General features: G+C 47.5%; 2 protein-coding genes across 6 annotated transcripts in view; one reads left to right on the top strand and one right to left on the bottom strand.

The window, feature by feature from the left end:
- ALPK3 (alpha kinase 3) overlaps positions 1-7,277 on the top strand; it is a 79,274-nt gene extending 71,997 nt beyond the window's left edge. For both annotated transcript variants that reach the window (XM_081838668.1, XM_081838669.1), the window contains one exon: positions 1-7,277. In XM_081838668.1, the coding sequence (XP_081694794.1) occupies positions 1-343 (343 nt within the window). In that variant the 3' untranslated portion in view covers positions 344-7,277.
- Positions 3,330-25,654, bottom strand: part of LOC309328718 (sodium/nucleoside cotransporter 1-like) — a gene marked incomplete at its 3' end in the record, with an annotated part of 26,170 nt that continues 3,845 nt past the window's right edge. For 3 of the 4 annotated variants that reach the window (XM_081839008.1, XM_081839007.1, XM_081839009.1), the window contains exons 5-14: positions 25,290-25,479; positions 23,736-23,877; positions 22,419-22,532; positions 21,123-21,200; positions 20,136-20,216; positions 18,542-18,622; positions 17,944-18,069; positions 17,433-17,563; positions 16,563-16,731; positions 14,490-15,576 (exon numbers count right to left, since the gene is read on the bottom strand). In XM_081839008.1, the coding sequence (XP_081695134.1) occupies positions 15,268-15,576; positions 16,563-16,731; positions 17,433-17,563; positions 17,944-18,069; positions 18,542-18,622; positions 20,136-20,216; positions 21,123-21,200; positions 22,419-22,532; positions 23,736-23,877; positions 25,290-25,479 (1,421 nt within the window). Of the gene's footprint in view, positions 3,460-11,144; positions 11,260-12,266; positions 12,366-12,600; positions 12,683-14,489; positions 15,577-16,562; positions 16,732-17,432; positions 17,564-17,943; positions 18,070-18,541; positions 18,623-20,135; positions 20,217-21,122; positions 21,201-22,418; positions 22,533-23,735; positions 23,878-25,289; positions 25,480-25,654 lie in introns of those variants that run through there. The other variant, XM_081839010.1, reaches the window with a different exon arrangement.

Here is a 25,654-nt window from a genome sequence, read left to right on the forward strand (position 1 = left end):
GTACCAAGGCCTCAAGGAGAGCTGCTCCCCCAGCCTGATCGACCACTTTGAGGCGTCTCACCAGTGTAACCACTTCTGCCATCTCCTGGGCCTGAAGAGCATTGAAATCCCCCAGCCTCCGCCTAAAGGCAAGGGCTCTCGGAGCCCCATAATGGGCAGGAAGACCCCGTCAGCCCAGTCCAGCCCCCAGCTGCAGAAGAAAGGCCTGGCTAGCCCCCAGGCCTCCAGGAAAGGTTCTGTGAGCCCCAAGAGCGCCCGGAAATGCCCTGAAAATGCGGGAGAATTGCAGTCGGTAGCAAGGCCCAAAGGAGGGGACAGTGGCAAGGCCAGCTGGCTGCAGTGAACAGGCGCGGGGACCCTCTTCAGAAGTGCGCTGTGTGTGCCTGGGGGAAGGGGTGCTGCTGCTGCCCCCAACGTACCCGCCTGCGTGGCTCCTCCCCTCCAGTGTGTGCGGCTTATGGTGTGTGAGGGAGGGAGCCATGCTGATGCGCCTCAGAGAGAGGGCCCTGCCCACACACCGCCCTCGGGGGTGGGGGCTTGGGAAGGGATCGGGAAAAGGACGGACTGTGTGGATGCACAATGCCACCAGCGCTGTGTGGGACTCAGAGCCCCACTCACCCCTTGTGTGCATTTGCAGCATCTCAGCTGTGTGTGCTAGATGTCCTGTGGACATGGGCTGCTCCTCTGGGTCCCATAAGGATGCAGCCAAAAGCAGGGGCTAAACTCCTAGGGTGTGGAGCCCTGGCAGGAATGGCGGCTGGGCCCTGTGTTCTGTTGGCTCCAGGGAGGGCCCTGCCGATTTGACTCCCAACACCAGCACTTCCCCACAGAAGAGCCGTCGCTCGCTGCTTTCCCCATGATTGTCTGGGCCCATCACCACAGCGAGCCCTTTGACACTCAGTCTGGCCAGTCTGCCCACCCTATTGATCTCTCATATGGCGGAAAAGAGAGGATGGATTCTTTTCTTTCCCCGTGGGTGGAAGAAGCAGCTTTCTTGATGGGGCTGTGTCCAAGGGGGGGTATGGTTCTGTCTTCCTGGATCTGCACTTAGGGCAATAAAAATGTCAAGTGGTTTCATGTGTTTAGAAGAGAGAAGGGGGGGTTTCTTAGGCTTCACTGAGGTTTAGATCAGGTCTGAGGCAGCCAGCTCCCTTCATTCCTGACCACTGGCCCTGTCAGTCGGAGCTGGTGGGAATTGGAGTCTGACAACACCTGGAAGACCACAGACTCTCAGCCCCCAGATTTGACTCTTTTTGCTGCTTTCTTTCCACTAGTGCCTCATTGTGCAGCATGTGGGTTGCGCACAGAAGGTTCCAGGTTCTTTCCCCGTGGTCTCCAGGTTCAGCAGATCTAATCCTCTTGAAACTGCTTCCAATCACAGTGCTGGGCCCCATGGATGATGCCATTTCAGGTGTCTGTAAGCTGCTACTGCCCTCAAATAGCAACACCCCCCTCCCCGTCACTGTGCTGTATTCTGCTGTCTGGCTACTCCTGACAATGTAGTTGGGTTTCATCTGCCATCATCCCTGATCACTGACCATGTTGTTATGTTCTAAGATGGAAGAAGTTTGACCTACTAATCTAGGTGCAGGGAACTTGTGCCCCTTGAGATGTTGGGCTACAACTCCCCTGCTGCCTGGGGCTGATGAGAGTTGGAGTCCAGTAACATCAGGAGGTCACTAGTTTCTACCTCTGGCCTAGTCAGATAGAAATGGCTCTTCCTTAACAAGGAACCCGCTTTCTGTTGAAATATTCGATGGCACTTCTGCTTCTCCTTTTCCTCTCGTACTGTGCAACTGTTTTTTTCTGAGCTTCCTCCAAATCCAACAAGTGAGATGTTGGTGGAGGGGCAATTCAGAGAGGACACCTTGGAGCAGTAAACCGAAAGCATTTAGGAAGACATTCGGAACATAGATGCCACAGACTAACCTCTCACCAGTGACTCTGATCCATTGACGTCTGATGCGGGTCTCTTTATTCCTGCTACTAAATTACACCTTTCCTTCCCCTTCTTAGGAATAAGCCTAGACTGAGACCTACTTTAGGGGCAAGGAAGATTCCGCAGGGTGATGCAAAAGAGCTGGTGGTGGTTCTGGCAAGGAGGGTTTCCTTTGCAGGTCGGCGCATGGTGCATTTCCAGAATTTTGCTAAGGATTTTGCGTAATAAGTAAGTGTCAATAATGCTTGTTGGTTGTAGAAGCGAAAGAACAGCGTTAGTTCAAGCTGTGGAGAAGACTCCAGCCTGCTGGGTCATGCAGCAAGAGTATAGAATTTTGTTTCGCAGCTCATCAAAGTGTCTGTTGAAGCTGGGATCTTGGCAGCAACGGGCCAAATCCTGGCTACAAGGCGGCCTCTTTTGCAGGAACGACCTTGTAAGACTTCTTGCCTTGACCCAGCTTAAAGTTGATTCTCTGGAGAGATGGACTGGATGGGAAGTTCTAAGTTTGTGGCCCAATAATTGCTGATTGAATATAAAAAGAGCAGGAAAGTACTTCACTCATGAAAGCAACTGAGAGCTGTCTGTTGAATTTCTGGGTATGCACATGTACGTCCTTTTCCAAGCTTTTTGTAAAACTATGGAAACTAAACCTGAGAGCATCTATCTTCCCTACAAAAACATGGGAGGCATGCTAGTTTATTTTTAAAGGTCTAACTGGCGGCTGATGCCTGTTTACTTAGAAGTTATTCCCACTGAATTTGGTGGTGCTTACTGTTGGGGAGTGTTCATAGGACTGCTGCAGTTCCTCTACCCATTTAACCTGAGAGCAAGCTCTTTTGAATTCAAGGGAACCTGCTTCTGAGAAGAGATGCTTAGGACGACACTATAAGTCACTAAGGGAAGGGGAGACTCAGTTCGTAGAAGCCAAAGCACAAAAAGCCATGAAAATAATGACATCCTCTTTCTGCTTGACTGAAGAGCAGCGAATACTTCTTGGCTGAACAGTCTGTCCAAAATTGCTGGGAAATCTTGTGAATGTCTCGCCACCCAACTCTTCCTGCCTGTCCAGCTTTTCTTACATCACAAAACAGAAAAGCAGGCAGCAGCTCTTGCACTGGACATGCCAGAAAATAGCCTCTTGCTTCCATTGGACGTGACTGTGGGCAATGTGACCTGAAAATTCACTGGGAATTTTCAATGAATCTTTAGAGAAGGGCCGACACCTTCCCCTATTGCTCTTACATTTGACGCTGATATTTTTGCCCTTGCTAGCCAAGATCTGCATTGCAATTTGACACACACACAATCAGACCAGTACACTTCCTATAAATACTTTATTGCATCTTTGTTGTCCAAGCAAGACCCTCTTTGGCGCTGTGCTCCAGAGCCGTTATGGCTTGGGACAGGCTGTGGCATTATAGTGAGCACAGCACTGTTGCAGATACATCGCCGAAGTCCCAACATCCAAGCTTTCCCAGATGCCAGAGAAAGAAAGGGAACCATTTGTTGCAGTTGAGGTGCTATGAAAGAAAGACAAAGATATGAGAAAGTAACAGCATCAGAATTGCTGTCTCCTGGCACCAGAATATCCTTCTAATCTGCCTGCACTAATCAAGAGCATTTATTTTGATAAAAGGGACCTGGTGAGAGCATGGCTGCTTTGCAACCTTGGCCCATCGATTCATATCCAATCAAAGAGGCACATCTAATGGTTTTCCTGCACACATGCATTAGCTTAGGTGCTTTAATAAAAAACACCATTGCCCAATAAGAATAAGAATAATAACAGCTATTATTATTATTTTATTTATTTACCCACTCTTCATCCTGTGTTCTCAGGGCAGGTGGCAACAATTAAAGCACAAAATAAAGTCCAGTAGAAATTAAAATTACAGAAATCAAGTGGGTCCTAAACATACACATCTCAAGTATCAAAAGTCAGGGTAAAGTTGTGCATCTTCTGAAACTGGAAAGTCCACCATGTTGCTCTGATTAAGAAATACTGGAATAAAGATGACGAAGTAAAAATGGTATTGGAGGAAGTAACCTACATTGTCATTATGCTGTTGTGCAGTGTCTGACTTCACTGCAAATTCTGGTAAACCATGCCGCTTAATCCTGTTCATGTCTCCTTGGAAATAAATGCCACTTAGTTTAACGGGGCTTACTTTTAGGCAAGTGTGGGTAGGACTGCAGCTGACATGTCATTTTTTTTAGAATCCAAAAACTTTCAACTTTCATTTTCTCAACCTCACGGTTAAGAAAATCTTGAATGTATCTGAAGGTACAGGCAGATGCGAACATTTTAATTGGTTGTGACATTGACTCAGAAAGCAGGTGGCACTTCTGGTGGCCACAGGCTGTAAAGTCTCCTTTTCTCATGCCACTGGCCATTTGGAGAAAGCCCCATTGTTGAGTGATAGAGCACATGCTTTGTATGAAAAATATCCCATGTTCAGTTTCTGGCATCTGCAGGTAGGGCTGAGAAAGACTCTTGGATTAGAAGTAGGGAACTTGTGGTCCTCATGTTGCTTCACTATTACAGGTTTGCTGAATCTTCCAAACCAGCCAGCAACAAATGTTTTTCAAAGGAAAATGGGTGCCATCTGCTGGTCATACTCATCTTCACAAGAAAGATCTTCAGAGACACTGAAATGGCCACATATGGGGTCAAAACGGAATATAATGCACAGATTGCTGAAGTGCTTAGCTCATTGTTGCAAATGTATGCACAGGTGGCCATGAAGAAAGGCTTCACCAGCATGCACTCATGGGCCCTCCCGCATTTAAAATTGTATTTTTATAAAGTGTGCTGCCTTGACCTTTGGCTGGGCAGATGCAGGCAAGCAGACTTGCTCCCCTGCCTCCATGACACTTGCAGTTCCCAGTGGTGGCAACGCAGTTGAATTAGTCTGATCTAATCCGGAGGGCCTATAGCGCAATGGCAAAACACATGCGCTGCATGCAGAAGACCTCAGGTTCAGTCCCTGGCATCTTCAGCTAAAAGGTCCAGGGAGCAGGATATGTGAGATGACCTTGTTCTGCCTGGGACTCCTGAGAGCTGCTGTCAGTCAGTGTAGCCAGTACTGGTTCAAATGGACAATGTAGTCAAATTGACCATGTGAGACACCATCCTCTCACCAGGTACAGTGGTACCTCAGGTTAAGAACTTAATTCGTTCTGGGGGGTCTGTTCTTAACCTGAAACTGTTCTTAACCTGAAGCACCACTTTAGCTAATGGGGCTTCCTGCTGCTGCTGCTGCGCCGCTGGAGCACGATTTCTGTTCTCATCCTGAAGCAAAGTTCTTAACTCGAGGTACTATTTCTGGGTTAGTGGAGTCTGTAACCTGAAGCGTATGTAACCTGAAGCGTATGTAACCTGAAGCGTATGTAACCCGAGGTACCACTGTAATCTATTCCCCCACCCCCAGCGAGTGGTGTAGTGGTCTAAACCACAGAGCCTAGGACTTGCCGATCAGAAGGTCGGCGGTTTGAATCCCCGCGACAGGGTGAGCTCCTGTTGTTCGGTCCCTGCTCCTGCCAACCTAGCAGTTCAAAAGCACGTCAAAGTGCAATTATATAGATAGGTACCGCCCCAGCCAGATGCAGCTTGTCACACTGGCCACGTGACCCGGAAGTTTCTGCGGACAGCGCTGGCTCCCGGCCTATAGAATGAGATGAGCGTACAACCCTAGAGTCTGGCAAGACTGGCCCGAACGGGCAGGGGTACCTTTACCTTTACGTACCGCTCCAGCGGGAAGGTAAACGGTGTTTCTGTGCGCTGCTCTGGTTCGCCAGAAGCGGCTTAGTCATGCTGGCCACAGGACCTGGAAGCTGTACACCGGCTCCCTCGGCCAGTAAAGCGAGATGAGCACCGCAACCCCAGAGTCATCGGCGACTGGACTTAACAGTCAGGGGTCTCTTCACCTTTACTTTACCCCCAGCTTATCGAAAGGATGGAGGGTCCTAGTTCTCCTACCATCACATCTTCAAATGATGGTGGGAATCTGGCTTAATTTTTGAAAAAGGTACAGGACACCTAATCCACACAATCCACAAGTGCAGGAGGCAGGCTTGGCCCAGGTTGGTCCACATGCTCATTGAGATTGTGCAATTTGTAAAGAAAGGGATTCAGTGAAATTGGGACCTGCAGGCTGCTTCCTTTCTCATGATGCTTTTGGGCACTTCCTCTGACTCATGCCAAGTGGTTAGGAGTGCCAGGAGTCTGAGAGAGAGAGACTCCTTGGTTGCTCTAGTGTGTAGAGATGCTTTCTTCCTCTGATTGTTTTCTGGCCATTTTTTTTCTGCATTACCCTCCTCTTCTTAGTTGCAGAATGTCTCCTGTCATAGGCAACACCATTTGGGTCTGTGCCAGGAAGATTAAGAAGGAGTCAGAGTCTCATAACATTGCCTTGTCTAGAAAATTGCTTTAGCTGTTTACATAGCAGTTTGTGTTGCCATTACGTTGTGAGTATGCTGGAGAACTCCCATTTCTTTGCAAATGAATTGAAGTTCTCAAATGCAAACTGAGTCCCATCTGAACACACTGTGTTGGGGACACCAAATCTTGCAAAATGAGCCTTCAAGTTTACTGATGACTGCCTTATTTCTAGCATCTGAATTGCCTTCAATCTCCCAGAAATTGGGAGTAATAATCCAATGTGACCAGATAACTCCTGCTCCCTGAAGGTGAGCAACATAACTCCAACATTTCCCCATGATTTTTATGGGTAGCACATGCAGTGGAAAAATCTATGTTGTTGATTTATGCATGATCAACAGGAGTCACATCCTGCTATCAAGAATTAATTCCTGGTGTGTGTTCATTCCTGGCCAGTAAACACACTCTGCCCAAGTGTTCTCAACTTTCTTGTGCAAGAAGGCTGGCACAACTGTTCTCTGCTTTGAAATGAAAGATTCCTTCTTCCACAGTGAGCTCAGCTTTGATTAGGAAATATTGTTCTGCTCCTGATGGTAGCTGAATCTTGTCTCCAGTCCATTCTTTTACTATTGCTTCCTTAACAGTGCACCTAGATGTATTCTTCAGTAGCCTGCTCAATTTCATGGATATTGGTTGCTGATATTGGGAGATAGTGCAATGTATTGAACCCTTCAGTGTCTTTGCCCCTTTCTGTAAATTATTTGCCATGGCTGTATATGCTTTGCTAAGGATGTCTGCTAACTACCTGTCATCAGTGTGGGCATCATAGTATTGCACAGTAATCTCTTTGAGCACTCAGGAGGTGGCTTTGTTGTTATTGTCTAAAGTGATAGCATTGACTGCACGACCATAGGTTGTTGCTGGAATTGCTAAACTCCAAAAAATCATTGCAAGGAATTCTGTGTCTGGGTATAACTCTGTCCAGTCTCCAGTAGGGTGTGCTCTCAAATGCCATTATGTGGCCCAGTGAAAGGTCTGAACTGAGGCCTTTCTCAGACGCATTACATTGGAGTGTCTGTTTGTTGTTCTGTCTGACAGTCCTGCAAGGCTGGGGCATTAGCAAATCGTTTCTTTCTCTGAAATGAATGTGTGGTATTGTGGACCTCTCCATTCCTACTGAACTTCCTTCTGGTAAGTTGTCACATTGGCTTCACAATTGTGGCCAAATGAAGACAGAACTTGGGCGACAAAACATTCCAATAATGTATTGCACTTCTGGAGCTGGCATGGCTCAGGTTGCATCAAGTGTGTGAGGGTCTTTTGAGCCTCCATACCTCTCCATCATATGTTAACTTTATCTTTCTCACCTGCATTTTTTTCTGCATTCCGTTTAATGTCTTTGTCTTTGCATCGCTGTGGAAAGGCGTTTGATTTCCTGCCATGATCCTGCACAGCCTTTATCTACTATGGGGATATTCTCTTTTATTTTCACTCCACCCTTCTAGGTCTGCTCTGAAAGACCTCTGTAATGCTGGACAGATCCTCACTGGCATATGAAGCCGCCCAAAGTGACTAGATGGAGTTGCAGAGATTGCAAGCATGCTGGAATCCTTATTTATTAACGTGTGCCAACAATCTATTCTTTGTATCGCAGAGAAGAGCATAGAAGATTCTAGCTTTTGAAAGTCAGAGGAACCAGAGACAGGGAACCAGGAGCTAGCAGTTGAGCTATGAGGCTGAAACCAAGAAGCAATCTGGGGAGGCAAAGTTAAATCAAGCAGAAATCACAACCAAAGGGCTATCTAGATGTCGGAGCTGAGGCCAGAGCCAGCAGGAAGGAGCAATCCAGGAGGCCAAAGGGCAAAGCCAGAAGGCAGGTCTGAAGAGCAAAGCCGGAATTGAAAAGCAAGCCAAAAGTCAGGACCAAAGGTGAAAAACATATCAGAGCTTGATAGGCCTTGTTGCTCAGGCCAAGGTCTAACCAAAGCAGAAAGCTCTTTATAGCCCTTCCTGACCAGGAGGGTCCAGTGGCCAGTATGGGTGGGCAGAGTCAGTCCAGGGCCTACAAATGCTTAATTGCTAGGCAAATGCTCCTACCTGCAGTTCTGCGGCTTGGCACATGGGCCAGCTCTACACAGATGGGAAGGTTTCTAGTTTAAGCCACAGCAGTTCTTGATAGGAAATTCTGGCAGTGTTTTATCTACCATAGGTACTGGATCGTGGCATTTCTCCAGTATTCAAGTTTAGGCCTTTCTTGGTCAGTGCAGCTTGCCCGGTCACTTCTTTACCACTAAGGTGGTGTATACCCAGGAAGCAGTGGCTTCTGCTGATGCTGAGATATCACTGCTGTGGAACATTTCAAGTTGCTCTCTTGCTGGATTATATGATGCAGCAGGAGAAGTCTTCTTCATGGCATGTAAACTACTCTTGCTGCTGTGTCTACCTCAGGTTGCAGCTCACCATTCAGGCATGCTTCACTAATGACAATATCCTAGTATGTTTGTAAAATCTCCATTGCACATGGAAGAAGCACTCTTCTTTTTCTGAACGGAGGAAAGAAAATTCTGATGCTAGGCCTTGGATCATGCCCGTGGCCTCCACTGCAGAACTCTACACAACAGGTCTTTCTGGTTTCCCACAACAGTTGCATTTCCCCATTGGCTGCATTGTGTTGTCATTGTACATAATCTTTGTGCGTCTACTCTGTTTGATACGTGTGGGATTCAGTTTGAATTGCAGGAAGCCCCACTTGTTGCATTGCAGCTGCTGTGATGCTTCTCTGCCTGTGACCCAACAGTTTGAACCTCAATCTATTTTTGTGGATTGAGGACAGCCGTAATGTCACCGGTGCTGTCTGATGTCTGTGTCTCGTCCCTCCAGGTCATCTTTTGACCTGTCTCTAATGGGTTTCCTTTGACTTCCACACATAGCATTGAAGGGACTGAGCCTGTAGCATTCCTAGAAGCACTGCTCTGGTACCAGGCACTACTCTTTCATGCTGTCTCCCCTACATCTAATAGTGGGTGCTTTTCTTCAGCATGTTGCCTCGCTGCATGTTTTTAAGGGCTTTCAGTCTCTTGTGTGCAGGCACCAGTCCACCATCAAATCGCCTTCCCTGAACAGCCATTCTCACAGGGAGTTGTCCATGGACTCTCTTTTCCCTAATAAAAGAATTGGTTCAATCTTCAAGATAGCAAGCAGTGCACAAGGCAGGCAATGGCATAAGAGTCAATGCTTTCCCCCTTCAGATTGCTCTTTGGAGAAAAAAATATCTCCACTTCATTGGGGGGTCAATGGGTGGCAAGAAGCCGTAGGGCTCCCAGAAATGGTGTTAGTGCGGAATCATCTTCCACTTTAGAACACTGCAAACCCCTCTGCTCAGCTTCTCTAAGAGATAAGGACAAAAGCTTCACTTTCCTGCTGAGAGTCACTCTGTTACATGACCAGCTCTGTGTAGAGTTGGAACGTAATTCCACCGGCTTCATTGCCGAGCTGAGATTCTGTCTGTAAAATCCAGAAGATCAGGCACTCTGGGGCTATTGCGTTCCAGAACTCAGCTGCTGCCACCGCATTTTAAGCTTTAAGATGTAGCGATGGTTGGCAACTTGAACGGTGTTCAAAAGGGATTAGATGGGTTCATGGAGGATAAGGCTTTGGGGGAAACTAATCACAATGAATGTATACTACCTCCCATATCAGAGGCAGGGTGCCTCTGGATAAGAGTTGCTGGAAACATGGGTGGGGGGGTGCTCTTTTCCTTGCATCCTGCCAGTGGGCTTCCTAGAGTCATCTAGTAGTTTGCCACCTTGTTGAATGTTGGGCTAGTTGGACCTTTGGTCTGACACAGCAGGTCTTTTAAGTTGTAAAGATAGAGATTCGGCAGTAGCTAGGCCTGCCAAAAACCTTCATTGAACCAGAGAGCTATGTACCAAATATTTGACAGCTAAAAGCTCTTTGTCTGGAAACAGATTCCTTCCAGGAAACCTGCTCTCTTAAGATCCTTTAAACACATCAAAGAGATGACTGGGAGACCAAGGCAAACAACGGTGTGTCATTGAATTGGCTTCCAGAGGTTTACCTCTCTGCCTTTTCCAGGGACATCTCCTGTGCTTTCAGATTTCACACTCCCAACCAAAAGAATAGGCAGCTACCATAATTGGCTTGCCTCAAAAGTAGAAGCAAAATAGACATGAGCACATCTAATTCATTTAAATATATGTGCATTTTAAAAAAAGAATAATTGTCCCAATAGTAGCACATTCCGAGAGGATGGTTTAAGACTGGCCTGGTGGCAAATGAGATGACAGTGCAGAATGAGAGCATCGCCACATATCTGCCTCCAGCACAGAAATGCGCAGAGGCAGGCAGTTCCAAGTTACCTGTTTCAGGGAGGCTCTTATGCAAGATACCTTCAATGGTGCTGCTCTCTTCTGTGCCATTGCTACTGCCTGCTTGCTTGTTAGGCTGAGAACTAGTGAGCAAGCTGGCAGCAGTCCCTGTTCTTGCTCCCTGTTTGCATCATTACCTCCCTTGGATCTGAGTCAGAAGTGGGTAAACAGGGAGCCTGCAGTGCTGAAGAGAAATAGCAGCTCCAGGGAGCTCTGATTGGCAGAACCCCTGCTAGACTGTGGGCCCTTGGCAGGTGCCTGGCTATGCCTTCCGTTGGTGCTGGCACAACCAGGCGATATTGCACACACTTGCATGGGCATCTGGGCATCTCCTGGCTTCCCTATAACTTACTGCTCCCACTTCCCCTGCTGGCTGGAGGTGACCGTGTAGCTTTTGCAAACATCAGCACTGCAAGGGTAAGAGGAATACACTCACCAGGCGAACAAGTCTTGGCAGCAGATATAGACTGGGTAGCTGGTAGAGTTTAGGTTGGTTTTGCTGAGGAAGTCTAGGCAGTCAGTCACCCCTCCTCTGGGCACATAAAGGATACCTGTTGTGGGTTGCAGAGTCCATGAGAGAAGGCTGGGAAGTGGGTGAGAGATATATACGATTGGTGGCACGTGTCCAGGAGATCTGCATGTCGTTGGGCTGGTACTCATGTTTGGGAGACATGCTGTCACTAAAGGAGTGACTTTGTCCACCAGCCTTTTGTATGGCATTGTTGTTTGCATAGTATATTGATGGGACAAGCAAGGTTCTTTGGGGTTGACTGAGTGCACCCCTTTTCTCCATGTATGGCTATCATAAATCCTAGCCCTTGCATATAGTTCGACCTCTCCCTTCTCAAATAATCTCCAGAATGGAGGTAGCTTAGTGGCAGAGCATCTATTTGCTTTGTGTGCGGAAATCAATCTCAGGTTTAAACCCCGGCATCTTCTGATGGGGCTGGGAATGTCCCCTGCTTGAAACCCTGGAGAGCCACTGCCAGTCAGAGTAGACAGTATTGAACTAGTTACAGATAGGTAGCCGTGTTGGTCTGCCATAGTCAAAACAAAAAAATTCCTTCCAGTAGCACCTTAAAGACCAACTAAGTCAGTTCTTGGTATGAGCTTTCGTGTGCATGCACACTTCTTCAGATACAGGTGTATCTGAAGAAGTGTGCATGCACACGAAAGCTCATACCAAGAACTGACTTAGTTGGTCTTTAAGGTGCTACTGGAAGGAATTTTTTTAGTATTGAACTAGATGGACCAATGGTCTGACTCAGATTAAGGCAGCTTCCTACATGTTCCCATTTCCAACAGTTAGTTTCTCCTTTTCCCCTCTTTTTGTTCTCCCAGGATCCTTATTGCTCCTGATTTGAATGTGACAAGGGCAAACTGACCCTTTCCTCTAATCCTGGCATGGGGATCTGTGGCCTCCCAGATGCTGGAACAATTCCCATCATCCCTAACCATTGGTTGAGCTAGCTGGGAGTTCAATAACACCCAGAGAGCCATAGGCTCCCATTCCTTGAACCCTTGGGTGCCTTTCTGCCACCAAACACCCATATGTTACCTGCGAGGCATGCGTTTATCAGGGACACACAGGCTCCAGTGAACAAAGCCCGGGGAACGATGCTGGAGAATTCACCCTTGCGTTGCGGTGCCATGGACGCTTAACACAGAGAAAAAATAGCTGGATGAGCAGGATGAACTGGATTAAGTGACTATATATGGGGTTTCCTCCTGATTTGTTCACACCAGGTCGAAACCCCCCAAGTGTCTCCAGTGTGTTAGCCGGGGCAGGCAGTTCCAGGAAGCCACAGCAGTTGGGAGACATAGCTATGGGCTGGACAGTTTCTCCTTCTGATCTCAGAGCTTACATGTTCCTCACCGGATGGCCAACTTACTCAAGCCTCCCAGCATGATCCCAATGGAGCTCAGATTGGCAAATCCACAAAGAGCAAAGGTTGTTATGATTTCCGCTCTCTCCTGGGGAACAAGAGAGACAATGTGATCAGTTCTGCTGTAACAGCACAAGTGGCCCCATGCCAATCACTCCTGCCATACTGAATACCGGCCCCTCTCTTTGCCCTGTCGCAGGGATGCTCTGTGGGAAGCAGCATCAGCATCCCAATGCAATCAAGATCTTGAATACAGCAACTCAGTGCTAGCTAGTTGAGGGGTTGCTCCCTGTGTCTGAGTTCTGGATCAACAGATCAGGGGTGCCGTCTAGACCTTGTTGGACTCCCAACTCATCAGCCCCAGCCAGTGTGGCCAGTGGTGAGGGATGATGGGAGCTGTAGTCCAACATCTGTAGGGCACCACATTGACCGCCTCTACACCAAGATGCACGGCAAGCTGGAGTGTAGAAGCCCAGATCTTTGCAAGAAATAGTATTTTTCCATCTTGCTTTGCTCACCAGGAGTTTGGGAGCTGCAAGGCTCACCCTAGTCTGGCTAGTAGCGTACACAAGAGAACATGCTTCTTTCAGGTCTAGCAAACTCTGTCCCTTCATTGCCTCACTTGGACAGCTTACCTACCTCCTAAACATGGATTACCCAGGATGCATTGTCAGAATCCTTCATGTATTTTCTTTTTTGGGAGGGAGGGGCCAGCCCTGTGATTCCTCGGGAAATATGAAGGCACATTTTTCTGATGGAAATCCAAGGGCTGGGTGAGCATTAGGTTCACTCTGAGGCCCCTACTTCGCTGTTTGCACCAAAACCCATGCCTTTGTATTGCATGTGAGTCCAAAACAGCATCCCGCAACGGGAGGACTGTGGACAAGGAATCAAAACATATATGGCAAATGAGGAATATTGGTTTCCTTCAAACGGGTTGAAAGTTATTTTGTGTGCAAATTTAAGGCAGCCGTCTAAGTGCTATAATGGAAAGTGCATTTTAATTGTTGACTGTTTGTGAACAGCCCTCCTAGTTTATCTCAAACCTAACCCAACCTATGTAACTTCATTACTTTCCTGAATAAATGTTGTGTTTGTTTTACTATATAAATATTGGACTCAAGATCAAATATGGGGGAATAGGGGTGCTGAATGGAGAAGACTTCACCTACTCCAAGTCTGTTGCCTGGGTGGAGTAAATGGAGCGAAGAACCCAAACAGCCTGATGATGGAGCACCTGAGCAACGGCCGTTGGGACCAGAGCTGGGCTTCAGTCAGTGCCCAGAAGAGCGTTAGAGTTGAGAAGCAACATGGCTCCTTGTAATTCTGGAGGAGGACACTAGCTCAGGAGCAGAGCAAATGCTTTTGCATGAGGGTGGGGAGCCTCAGGCCTGCCAGGAATTCATATTTGGCCCATGAGGCTGTTTTCCCCAAACTATACCTACATGCCTGGTGCTTGGTGTCATATATGATCGAGGATGGAGCAGGTAGAGATGCAACTACCAGGTCACAACTGACAGCCTTTAAGTGCACTCTCTGTTGTGCACTGGCAAGGGAAAGTGGGCTTTGGCTCTTCTAAGGCAAACGGTATTCATTTGCAGATAGGTGGTAGAGTCAAAGCCTGCTGTATCTAGTGTTCCCTTGGGGAACACCCTCATACACCCAATACTGGGGCGGCATGGGGTGCTTTGAAGTCTCAACTTCAGGACTTCAAAGTGCCAGATTACTTGATGTCTTCGACTAGAGGCAATTGATGTGTGGGCAACCCCACACACCTGTCAGCTTTGGCCCATGAAGCCTAAAAGGTCTCCCACCCCTGTTTTCCATGGCAGAAATGCCAGGTTCAGTTCCTGGCATTTTCAGTTTCAAAGTGGGAAACCCTGAATTGCTGCTGCTGCTGCCAGTGACAACAGGCAATACTGGGCTGGATAACCTGATATAGGGAAACCTCCTGGGTACCCAAGATAAAACGAGCAAGGAACAAAAGAAAAATGGCTTGTTGGATTTGGGTAAATCAGGAGTTCCATTGCCAACACAGAAGGCAGCAATGAGCTTTGGGATGTGCAGGGTTTTCATGTTGGTTTCCTGTGCCAGGGCTTCATCGCTTTCCTGTACACAGCTACCAAGGCTGCATATATTACTATAAAACCATGGGGCTGTTGCGCACACAAGGCTGCTGATGTGCAACTGGAATAGGTGACTCTCTCATTTTAGTTTCTCTCCATTTCTCATTTTCCGTCTTTAGTTCAGTTTGTTACTACACATTGCTACTGCAGTTAGTGATTTTTTTGCTACTGCAGGAAGTTCCTGCAGCCAATCAGAAGCCACGGAAGCCCCGTCAGATGTTCAGCTTCCAAAAATAGTTCGCAAACCGGAACAGTCACTTTTGGGTTTGCAACGTTCAGGAGCCAAAATGTTTGAAAACTAAGCTGTTTGAAAACCAAGGTACTGAACATGCATTTTTGCACACATTACTTGACTACAGAACTACAGTACAAAATTCAGAGAAGTGCAAATTTCAAAGGATTTGCTGTGTTTCAGTATTGCTTTGGAAAATGAGAAGTGGGCAGGTTTGCCTTTAAAACTGAACTGAATCCAATTTCTCCTTCAGTCCAGTGTACAACCACTTTCTGCTGTGCTGTGTCCATAGCCTCAAACCCAACTGCACAACAGTCAGGTTTTGTTGCAATGGTTGGGTCTGGAGGACAGTTGTACACAACAGGTGTTGGTGTGTGAGACCATTGAACTGACATTTCCCCTCCACCATATGACTGGCGCACTTGCCGAAATCCACTGCTTGTCTGTCCCATCCCACTCGGGTAGTCCTTTCAATCGTTTCTCTTTGTAGCCCGAGAGCTGTTGATAAGCCACAAACTCATTTAAGAATATCTTGATTCCTAGAAGCTCAGCTACCACCGGGGCATCCTCCCAACTTGCTCCCAACAAGAATGCTACAGGCACCAGGACATAGGAACAGATCAACTGGAAGGGAAAATAAAGGTTTAGAAATAACATCAATGGTCAGATAACCACATGACTTCTGCCATCCCAGGCCACCTTCCCCACCCATCCTCACTGGCACCCATATCATCCATGGCACAAACTCACTTCCCATCTCCTGCCCAGCTACCCCCCCCATCTGTCGTGAATCCACAGTAAATCCTCCACACTAAGATTATAGGAGAGGGCAAGATTAGGGATGGGCAACCTGTGGCCCTCAACCTAATTTCATGTGGGTAGGGGGAGCCTAGAGAGTGAAATGGGGGGAAATGGGGACAGGAAGTTAAAATGGGCAGAGTGATGGTGTAAGGGACTGGGCAGAGGAGGAATGGTGGAGGCCGCCTCCCTATCCTAACCCTTCCAGGGAGGAAGAAGAGGAAGACAGTACAGATTTACAATGGGTTTGAGGGAGGTCACAGCTCAGAGGAAGATGAGGGGGAAAGTTGGGAAATAGTGGGAGAGCCAGAACAAGACCCAGTTGACTCGTCATTAGAAAGCATCCCAAACCCTCCATCTCCCAGAACCCGGCGAGCCTTAAAAGTAGGAGAGCAAAGAGCTCAAAGACAGAGGGCACGTAGCAGCACCCATAGAGGAGATGATGAGACAGACAAATGAGGAAGTGGGAGAGACGGGTGGAGATTCACTCAGGACAACGCCATTATCCAAAAGGCTGGGTTCTATAGCCTCTCTCTGTAAAAATTGAAATAAAGGACGGCAAGAAACTTTTCCTTGTCTTTATACCTTCCTGGGCAACCAGCCAGGAGCCGCTGACAGCATTCTGACAGATGGAAGCAGTGGGGGGAAGCCCTCTGCACCAGTCGGTTCAGATGTCTGACCTGTCCTTGCCCTGGCAACCCATTGAGTGAGAGGGCAAGAGAGCCAATAAGTGACAATGCACATATCATTCCCTCTTAGCATCCGTTGACCACCCTGGTGTACTCACAGGGTGGCTGCCTTGTGGATGGTACCTGGAAGGAGAGTTCTGGCAGATTGACCATGCCTCCCAGCCAAGCGAGGGCAGCATTGATGAACTCCAGTACAGCCAGGAATGCTATCAGGTTGGCCGCGATGTTGGCTACCAGCCCCACAGAGACGGCTGCTCCATTGCTGGCAGCTTCCAGGACATTTTTCTCCTCCCTGCACCAACAATACACCAAGTGAGAAGAAAACAGGCCCAAAAATTGCCTCCTTTGGCAAAGCAGCAATGACATACAAAGCTCCACCACGTAGAGCTCAGCAGACAATTCTGCATCCTACTATCTGAGGGCTTGTCCACATTTGAGCATTATTTAGCTGTTAATCCACTTGACCTAGACCTGCGCATATTAATCCCATTTGACTTAGACCTGCACATATTTCGATTTGTATATGAGGAGCAACTCCAGTCATTCTATTTATAGCAGTAAATGGTCTAAATTGTTGATTCCACTGGGGCAGTTAAGTACTCATGCCAAATAATTACTGGCAGGGTGTGCATGCAGTCTCTGGCTAACATGCTGCTCACTACGCCTGGGGTGGGTAGAACCTCCAGATGTTGAAGTATAGCTCTCATTGGCCACTGCTGGCTCAGAGTGATGGGAGATGGAATGCAACAACATCTGGAGAGCCAAAGATTCATCAACTGAGTCCTATGCTGCAATAGTTCTCCCTACTTCACGTTGGCTTCTTTTCCAAGCTTTCTCTGTTTCTCTTTGCTATGGAGAAGTTGTGCAAAGATGCTCCTGTGTCTCTCAGATGTTGACTCCCCTAGTTCTGCACCCCCCTTCCCACTTAATCCTGCACCCTTCCAGGATCCTTTGGGCAGCCTCATGATCCTCATGTGCTCTGACTACACTCACCCACAGGCAATTTTCACGCCCTCCTGGCTCCGGAACTTAGATTCTTCCACTTCCGGGTAGACGAGCTTAGCCATAGCCAAAGCACAAGGTGCTGCCATTACTGAAGCAGCAATCAAGGATGAGGCATCAATCTGTAGCAGGATGTAAATGCAGGATTGTGATCTTGGATGCATATCTCAGTAGCACCACAATACGGTAGAATGATGGGATGGCAGGCATATTTGGTGTCCCCAAAGAACTAAAAAATGTTACATATTAAATCCAGCAAGCCACTTTGCTCTTTGACATGTGATGGACAATGAGAGACAGGGCCTGTTTGGTGGTGGAAGTTTCTGTTGTGAACCTCAGCGTGAAACCATATTTATACGGATTGCTAAATGCAAGAGCCCTTGGAGTTGTCCAGCCATTACTCTCTCAAGTACTGTGCCCTCCAGAAAGGGCACTTATGGTAAAATGGAAACTTGCCTTCTACAACCAGGACCTTGGGTAGCTCTCTGCATTGCTGACTCACCCCAAATGAAATGTAAGCTCCCATCACACTGCCGGCAATGGTGGCAAAGCCGCCAGTCATCACAGCATGAACCTCTGACCGCGTCATGTCCAGCAGGTAGGGACGGATGAGCAGTGGCGCTTCTGTCTAGGGAGCAGAAGGGGAAAAAAGGGGAGAGGGCACATGTTGCAGAGTTTTTGCCCCCTAGTTTGCAGCCCTAGAGACAGCACTCCCAGAAGTAGTGAATTTAGAGATATTTTTGCTTCCATAGCAAGTGCAACCAAACAGAACAAATCACAGTCTTGAAGTAAAACGCTCCTGATCTGATTGTGCTCAAATTTGGGCATTTTGAGATGATGGTATATAGTGCCTTTCATCAGTTGATCTCAGGGAAATTCACAAGATAAAAATACAAGATGAAAACACAAATTGCATAAGAAGAACAACAGACACACTAACCAATGACCCCCGCCCACTACCCCCTCCCACAAACACTTTTAAAAGGGTGTAGGACATTAATCAGCCTGGTTGGAGAGGAATGTTTTTCCCCCTGGTCCCTAAAGGTGTATAATGAAGGTTTGCCTGGGGCAGGGGTAAAAACAAGAGAAACCCTTCTTACCATTCCCACAAACACGTTCCCCACCACACTCAGAGATTCTGTGGCTGCTGTGCCCATGGTGATCTGCAGGAGCCAGGACAACTGCAAGAAGGAGTAGGAGATGGTCAGAGGGCATTACTGCCCTGTCACACAGCCTGCAAGACTTGGTATTATTATTAATAATAATTGTCATTTATTAAATTTGTATGCTGCCCTACACCCGCAGGTCTCAGGGCCGTTCACAGGATAAAATCACGATAGAAAAATACAGAATACATAATCAAAACAAGAACAACCCCATAACCCACCACGTCCCCAACACATTTTAAAAGGGCATTGGATGTCGATCAGTCTAGTTAAAGCAGAACATTTTTGCCTGGCTCCTAAAGGTGTCTAATGAAGGCTCCAGCTGAACCTCTCTGGGGAGAGCATTCCCCAAAAGGGGAATCACTGCAGAGAAGGCCTGTTCTCGTGTTGCCACCCTCCGGACCTCTCATGGAGGAGGCACATGAAGAAGGGCCTCAGAAGTTGATCTCAGGGTCTGGGTAGGTTCATATGGAAAGAGGTGGTCTTTGAGGTATTGCTTTGAGTCCTGAGCCGTTTAAGGCTTTATAGATTAAAATCAGCACTTTGAATGGGGCCCAGAAACTAATTGGTAGCCAGTGCAGTCGGACCAGGATCAGTGTAACATGCTCAAAGTCTTGCCCCAGTGAGAAACCCGGCTGCTGAATTCTTCACTAACTGAAGTTTTCGAACCGTCTTCAGAGGACACCCTACATATAATGCATTGCAGTAATCGAACCTTGAGGTTACCAGAGCATAGACAACGGTAGTTAGGCTATCCCTGTCCAGATAAGGGGTAGCTGGGTCAGCAGCCAAAGCTGATGGAAGGCACTCTGTGCCACTGAGGCCACCTGAGCCCCAAGACTTGACAACGAAGATCTTCAGTAGCTATGAATTTTCCTCTTGCTCTTGTTTAGCTCGCCTTGCAAGCACAGCCATTCCCCATACCCATTCCTTAGCTATGAAGCTTAGCAATGAGCGAATGCAGAACTTCTTGGGTTCAGCCTTTGGTGTCTCCAGATAGGGCCAAAAGACCCCTCTCTTGAAATGTCGGAGAGCTGCTGCCAGTAGACAAGATGGAGCTATGTAGACCAAGGAGTTGACTCAGTATAAGAAGGCTTCCTGTATTCCTTCTTTTTCTCCAGACAGCATAGCTGGTCCCTGCTTCTCGTCCCCTCCATCACACATGTCTTAGTACTGACTTTCCATCAACAAACCCTCCCCTTTGTGTCAGCAGCCACTCTTCCTGCCCCCTTCTCTCTACCACAGCCATGTTGGTTGCCTCATCTTCCCTGCAAGAGCAACTGCTTCTCCATCCTTGTGGCATGACCTCCCTCCCCACTAGCAGGCAGCAGTGCCTTACCTAGGTTTCCCACATCGTCCAAAATCTTCACACACACTTATCTTGGGAGTTTTTCTCCGGAGCTCAGAGATCTTTCATGATCTTTTATAGTAAGTTGCATGGTAGAGAGAAATGGTTGACCCTCCTCAGCTACACAGTGGGGGCTCAAAAGCATCTCTCCACTGCCCAGAGCCTTGTGCTCAGCATTACCTTCAGGATTATGAACTGCATGACTCCCAGGTAGTAGAGAATGGACATCACACAGCTGAAGAAGACAATGATGGGCAATGACTGGAGGCAGAAAGCAAACAGTGAACGTCAGGCTTTAGGGAGTTCTAGACAACCTACAACACAGCATATATAGGGGTTGATTATAAAGTTGAGCACAGAAGGTCTGAGCAGCTTGTAAGGTGCAGAATGTTATAGAAATCCTGGGCACAGTGAGCTAGTCCAATGGCCCACACTGGCAAAGCGAAGTAGACTTAACATGGTTGGACATCTGTGGAGTTAACACAATGGCCAGAAACTCACCACTTGGCTTGTTTGGGAGCATTTGTGAGTGCAAATTCCAGGAAGACAGCAGCAGCTTTGTGGAGGTTATGGGCAAGGTGCCCTCCGATGCCTCCTAAGTGTTGCTCCTGTGTCTGCCACCTGCAAGCTTATCGGGGTAAGAGGAGGCAGAAAGTAATAGGGACAGGTGTTGGTGGGGAAAGCACAGTAGCTCTCATCTCCCAGGATTCCCTCACCCTGGTGCTGAAAAGAGAAGCACTCGGTGAAGCTGCTTTAGCTGCCCTCTTCACTTTCCCCAATGTCTCCAACATGCGCAGTGCACATCAGAACAGAACCCAGAAGCATTGGAGACAGGGAAGATGGCAGCAGCTAAAACTACCTGGCCTGGCATGAATTTTCCAAAGGGCATAGCTCTTAAAAGAAATAAAAATTAAGAATGCTGATGTCAACCACAGATGGGCTCCATGGACCCTGACATTTTTTGTCCCACTATGCCAGATAACGACACTAGGCCTGTTGCACAGACTGTAGCCCACAGCTCAGACAGGTCTTATCCCAGTCCAACCACACAATGAAATGCCAGCCTCTTGTGTCAAGGACTCAATAGCAAAGATGACTCAAAGAAGGATAAGGCGAAAGAGAGAAAGAGAGAGAGAGATTAGGGTCAAACATGCCCCTTAAGCTAACCTGAAAGGCAAACGCCTCTTGGATCAATTTGTCTCCAAAGACGAAGCTGGAACCAGCTGTGGTGTAGTTCAGGAATGTCTATAAGGGAACAGAGGGAATGTTGGGGAGAATGAGTACATACAGGACTTTACTCAGTTGCATTGGATAAGGTGGAGACCTAAGTGCTTATTTTGGAACATATTTCCTGAAATGTACATACGATGTTACAGTGGACAGTTCAAGCATCATTGTGAAGCCAGAGGTGCTACTTCTGCGAGTCTTATTCAGGGATCGTGACCCTGGTCACCACACAATAGATAGCTTTTCCCCACTGCTGCTCAGAGACTCTTTTTTTTTTTAACAAGCCCACCACTTCCCCCATAAAGAGACCTTGCCACCACCATTAGGAAGCTCCCTTATATTAGATTATCTAGTTGAGAGTTGGCAACAGCTATCCAGGGTTTCAGGCTAGATCTTCCCCGGTCCTACCTGGAGATGTTGGGGGCCTTCTGCATACAACACTATGGCTAACCGGCATGCTGGGAGCAAGGAAAGATGGCAACAGTCAGAGAGCAAGACTTCTGGCTACTTTGGCCATCTATGGCGACAGTGGCGGGAGAAAGGGAAGAGGAAGTCCCTTCACAGGTGGTGGTATTAAGAGAAGGAGAGCCGTATTGACATTGCACTGCCACTGCTGCCACCACCAAAGTTAGGTGGCTCCCCGCCATCTGAATCAGTTCTGTTCCACCCCATTGAGGAAAATAAAACTGCCATGCTAGCTCACTGTCTGTGGACCAGGTTGGTGCTGGAGCAGCTTGATGCACCCCTAATGGAATGCATTCTTATATACCGTGAACACCCTGCATTGCCTTTTCCATTTGCCCGGGTCTTTATTTTACATTTTCAAGACACCTGCCTCTCCCGCCTGTCTCAGGAACGGCTGCTCTCATCTCCCTGAGTTAGGATGTTTGGCACATGAAGCTGCCTTGCACCAGGGGTAGCCAATGTGGTGCCCTCTAGATGTTCTTGGGCTGCAAGTCCCATCGTTCATGACAATTGGCCTTGCTAGCTGAGCTGGATGGGAGTTTAGAGTATAACAATATTCACGGGGCTCTACATTGGCTACCTCTACCTAATACTGAGCCTGAATATTGGTTGAACTTGAACCAACTCAGTCCATCTAGCAGCTGCTCCCCAAGATCTTGAGTAGAGGATGCTATTGGATCTGCAATCTGTATACTTGGGGCTGAATGTGGGAGCCGGGGAGTGCAAAGAATGCACTTAGATGTAGTCATTTCCAACAACACTGCTCTGCACCTGAATCTGAGTACCAAGCCACTGGAAGGCCTGAAATCCAGGTTCTGTCCGGATGATGAACACTCCAAGGATAAACTGCAGGCCAAGCCCCCAGAACACAGCTCTCCACGACACCTGCAACACAGCACAAGAGGGAATCTTGTGAATACAGAAACCAAGGGACATGTCAGTAAGAATCAATGATAGCCCCAGGTTGCAGAAGTGCTAATCTCAGGATTAACAAAGCACATTGATTTCTTGAATTCACTGGAGAAGGAGGCACCAATGATCCCCAGCATGAATAGGGTGGTTGCTATGCAAAGTCCAAAAAATCAGCTCAAATTCTACATATTTCAATTGGATTCTGTGAGAGAGCACAAATCAACTGAATGGGAGCCATTTGAACTTGTTAGCTGTTGCCCCCAAAGGGAAAGAGCAGGTGGAGTTACCCAGTGTGTCCTAGTGGTTAGAGCATCAGGCTAACACTGGGGAGGTCTACATCCAAACTCTGACTCAGCTTGCTGAATGACCTCTCAAGTCATTGATTTCTTGAATTCACTGGAGAAGGAGGCACCAATGATCCCCAGCATGAATAGGGTGGTTGCTGTGCAAAGTCCAAAAAATCAGCTCAAATTCTACATATTTCAATTGGATTCCGTGAGAGAGGGTCTTAAGTGAGCAAATCAACTGAATGAGAGCCATTTGAACTTGTCAGCTGTTGCCCCCAAAGGGAAAAAGCAGAGCAGATGGAGTAACCCAGTGTGGCCTAGTGGTTAGAGTGTCAGGCTAACACTGGGGAGGTCTATGTCCAAGCTCTGACTCAGCCATAAAGCTTGCTGAATGACCTCTCAGGCAGTCCCACCTCACACGGATTAAAATGGGGGAGGGCATGCCTCATAGGCTGCCTGGAAATGTAGGGCATTAATAAACTGTCCTTCCCTGCGTGTCTTCAGAAACAGATGCTGGACTGCCTATTTGTTGGAATGCTCCAGTTCTGGACTTCTGGCATCAAGCAAGGCCTACAAACACTGTGACTGTTTTATCATTACGAAGTTCTATCTTGCCCAACCACTCTGCAGGTTTCATTTAAAATCTGGCGCCTGAGCTCTAGCAGAATCTCAGCCCAATTCTATGACTGCTAATTCTCAAATTAAGCCCCACTGAACTCTGAGAAGATCACTCCCAGGGATAGAGACATAGGATTGTGGGTTTTATAGACTGGGAGGGTGGCAGGAAATTGTGGGTTGCAGATGTATCAAATCATCTGCGGGAAATTGTGGGTTGCCGGTGTATCACATCATCTAAGGACCCCAGGCCAAAGAAAATGCAGCTACTTACGGCTCCGTGGTGTTTGGAGCAGACAAAGAGCACCAGCACCAGCGCAGCGAAGCCACCCAGGGACACCAACTGCTCTCGCCTCTGGGACATGTCAAGAACCAGCCACACTACCAGGCCGATCAAAATGATTGCACACAGCACCCTAGGAGGGAAGCAGATCACCACCATTGCAGAGATACACCCAGACAGGCTTTGCTAAATAAATGAGATTTGTTGGGGAGGCTGTTCTTCACATCCTGATGGTTGGGATGCAAGACTGTGTCCATACATGATTATGGAATTCATCCCCCTCCTCACCCCCTTCCACTGCCTAGCTAAGATAGTTTTATTCTAGCAAGCATGTGGCCTGCTGGATTGAAGGGTTGTAGAACTGAACTGTTGTCTTTTCAGCTCTTTCTTCTGGCACATCACTTGCCAACAGAACTTGGTTGAAGTTCTCTGACATTTCTATTGGGTTTGGGTTTTTGCCATTTTATTGTATAACATTGAATTTAGGGATGGGGAATAGATTTGATTCAGTAAGCAACTGATGCTGAATCTTTCAAATTTGTACTTTCCCAAACAATCTATGAACCAAAACGCAACCATCCTTTGAAATTTGCTCTTAACTGGAATTTTGCGATGCAGTTCTCCAAACAAATGGTGTTCACAGAAATATATATTTTAGGGGGAAGTGTGCATAAAAATGAAGCTATTGGTAAAAAACAACATGCAAAAATGCATTATATTGGACAAAATTGCTTGCAAAAATGTGTACATTAGTCAGAATTGCCCATACAAATGTGTTCATTATAAGATATTTGCACTAAAATGCTGATTAATTTTCATGAGTGTTTACCCCCCACCAAAAGAAAGAAAGAAATGCTGCAAAATGTGGAAAACTGTATTTAAGACTGAAAAAATGAGCTGTAGCTTTAAGAAAAATGATAATTTTCAGTGTGGAATAAATCACTGCAGAGCTGTCCGTCTACAGCAAGATACATTTACAGAGCGCAACTCCATACAGGTTTACTTTGAGGTACCGTATTTTCCGTCCCATAGGGCGCTCCGTCCAGGCTGCTATCCGCAGCGTTGGGATGTCTGCCCGGCATGTCTGCTTCAGGGCGCCTTGCGCGCCGGGCGGCAGGCTGCTATCCACAGCGTGGGGAGCCCTGCGGGAACTCTCGCAGGGCTCCCCACGCTGCAGATAGCCTCCTGAAGCCTGGAAAGCGAGAGGGGTCGGTGCGCACCGACCCCTCTCGCTCTCCAAGCTTCAGCGAAAGCCTGTATTCGCCCTATAGGACGCACACAGATTTCCCCTTCATTTTTGGAGGGGGGAAAGTGCATCCTATAGGGCGAAAAATACGGTAAGTCCCATTTTGTTCAGTGGGGTTTGCTGCCAGATTAAGTATGTCGAGAACTGCACCATCCTGAGCATATTTGCAAATGGTTTCCTTGCAGTCTTCATGATGGATGGGGCAGAGATCGCTCCTATTTTTAAAATTTTTAATTTATTTAATCATTAAATGATTAAATCGCTCCTATTCAGATCTGCGCAGCAAGCCCCGAACTCACCATTTCAGCCATGGCCAGATGCTCCGGCAGCATTTTCGGAAAGGGCTGAACATCTGGAAAATCTTGGAACCCCAGAATTTCTTGACCATGCTATAGATCATGAAACAAACCACCAGGGCAGTCAAAACGACCAAAGCCAAGGCTCGGTCAAAGTCCAGCCAACAGGCTGCAATGAAGTAGGCCACATAGCCTAGAGAGAAGAGACGAAAAGGTCAGGAAATGCACCTATGGGTCAAGTCCTTTGCCAACAGTGCAGGGCTGGGCTCCGCTCTCTCCCTGTAGTTGTCAAGATATTATTCTCTCCAGGCCGTTGCACTGAGGTAAGGTACTGCAATGTTGAAATCTAGCAAGTTGCCCCACCTCAT

The sequence above is a fragment of the Podarcis erhardii genome, assembly GCF_964252035.2.
Source record: "Podarcis erhardii genome assembly, chromosome: 14".
Classification (NCBI taxonomy): domain Eukaryota; kingdom Metazoa; phylum Chordata; class Lepidosauria; order Squamata; family Lacertidae; genus Podarcis; species Podarcis erhardii.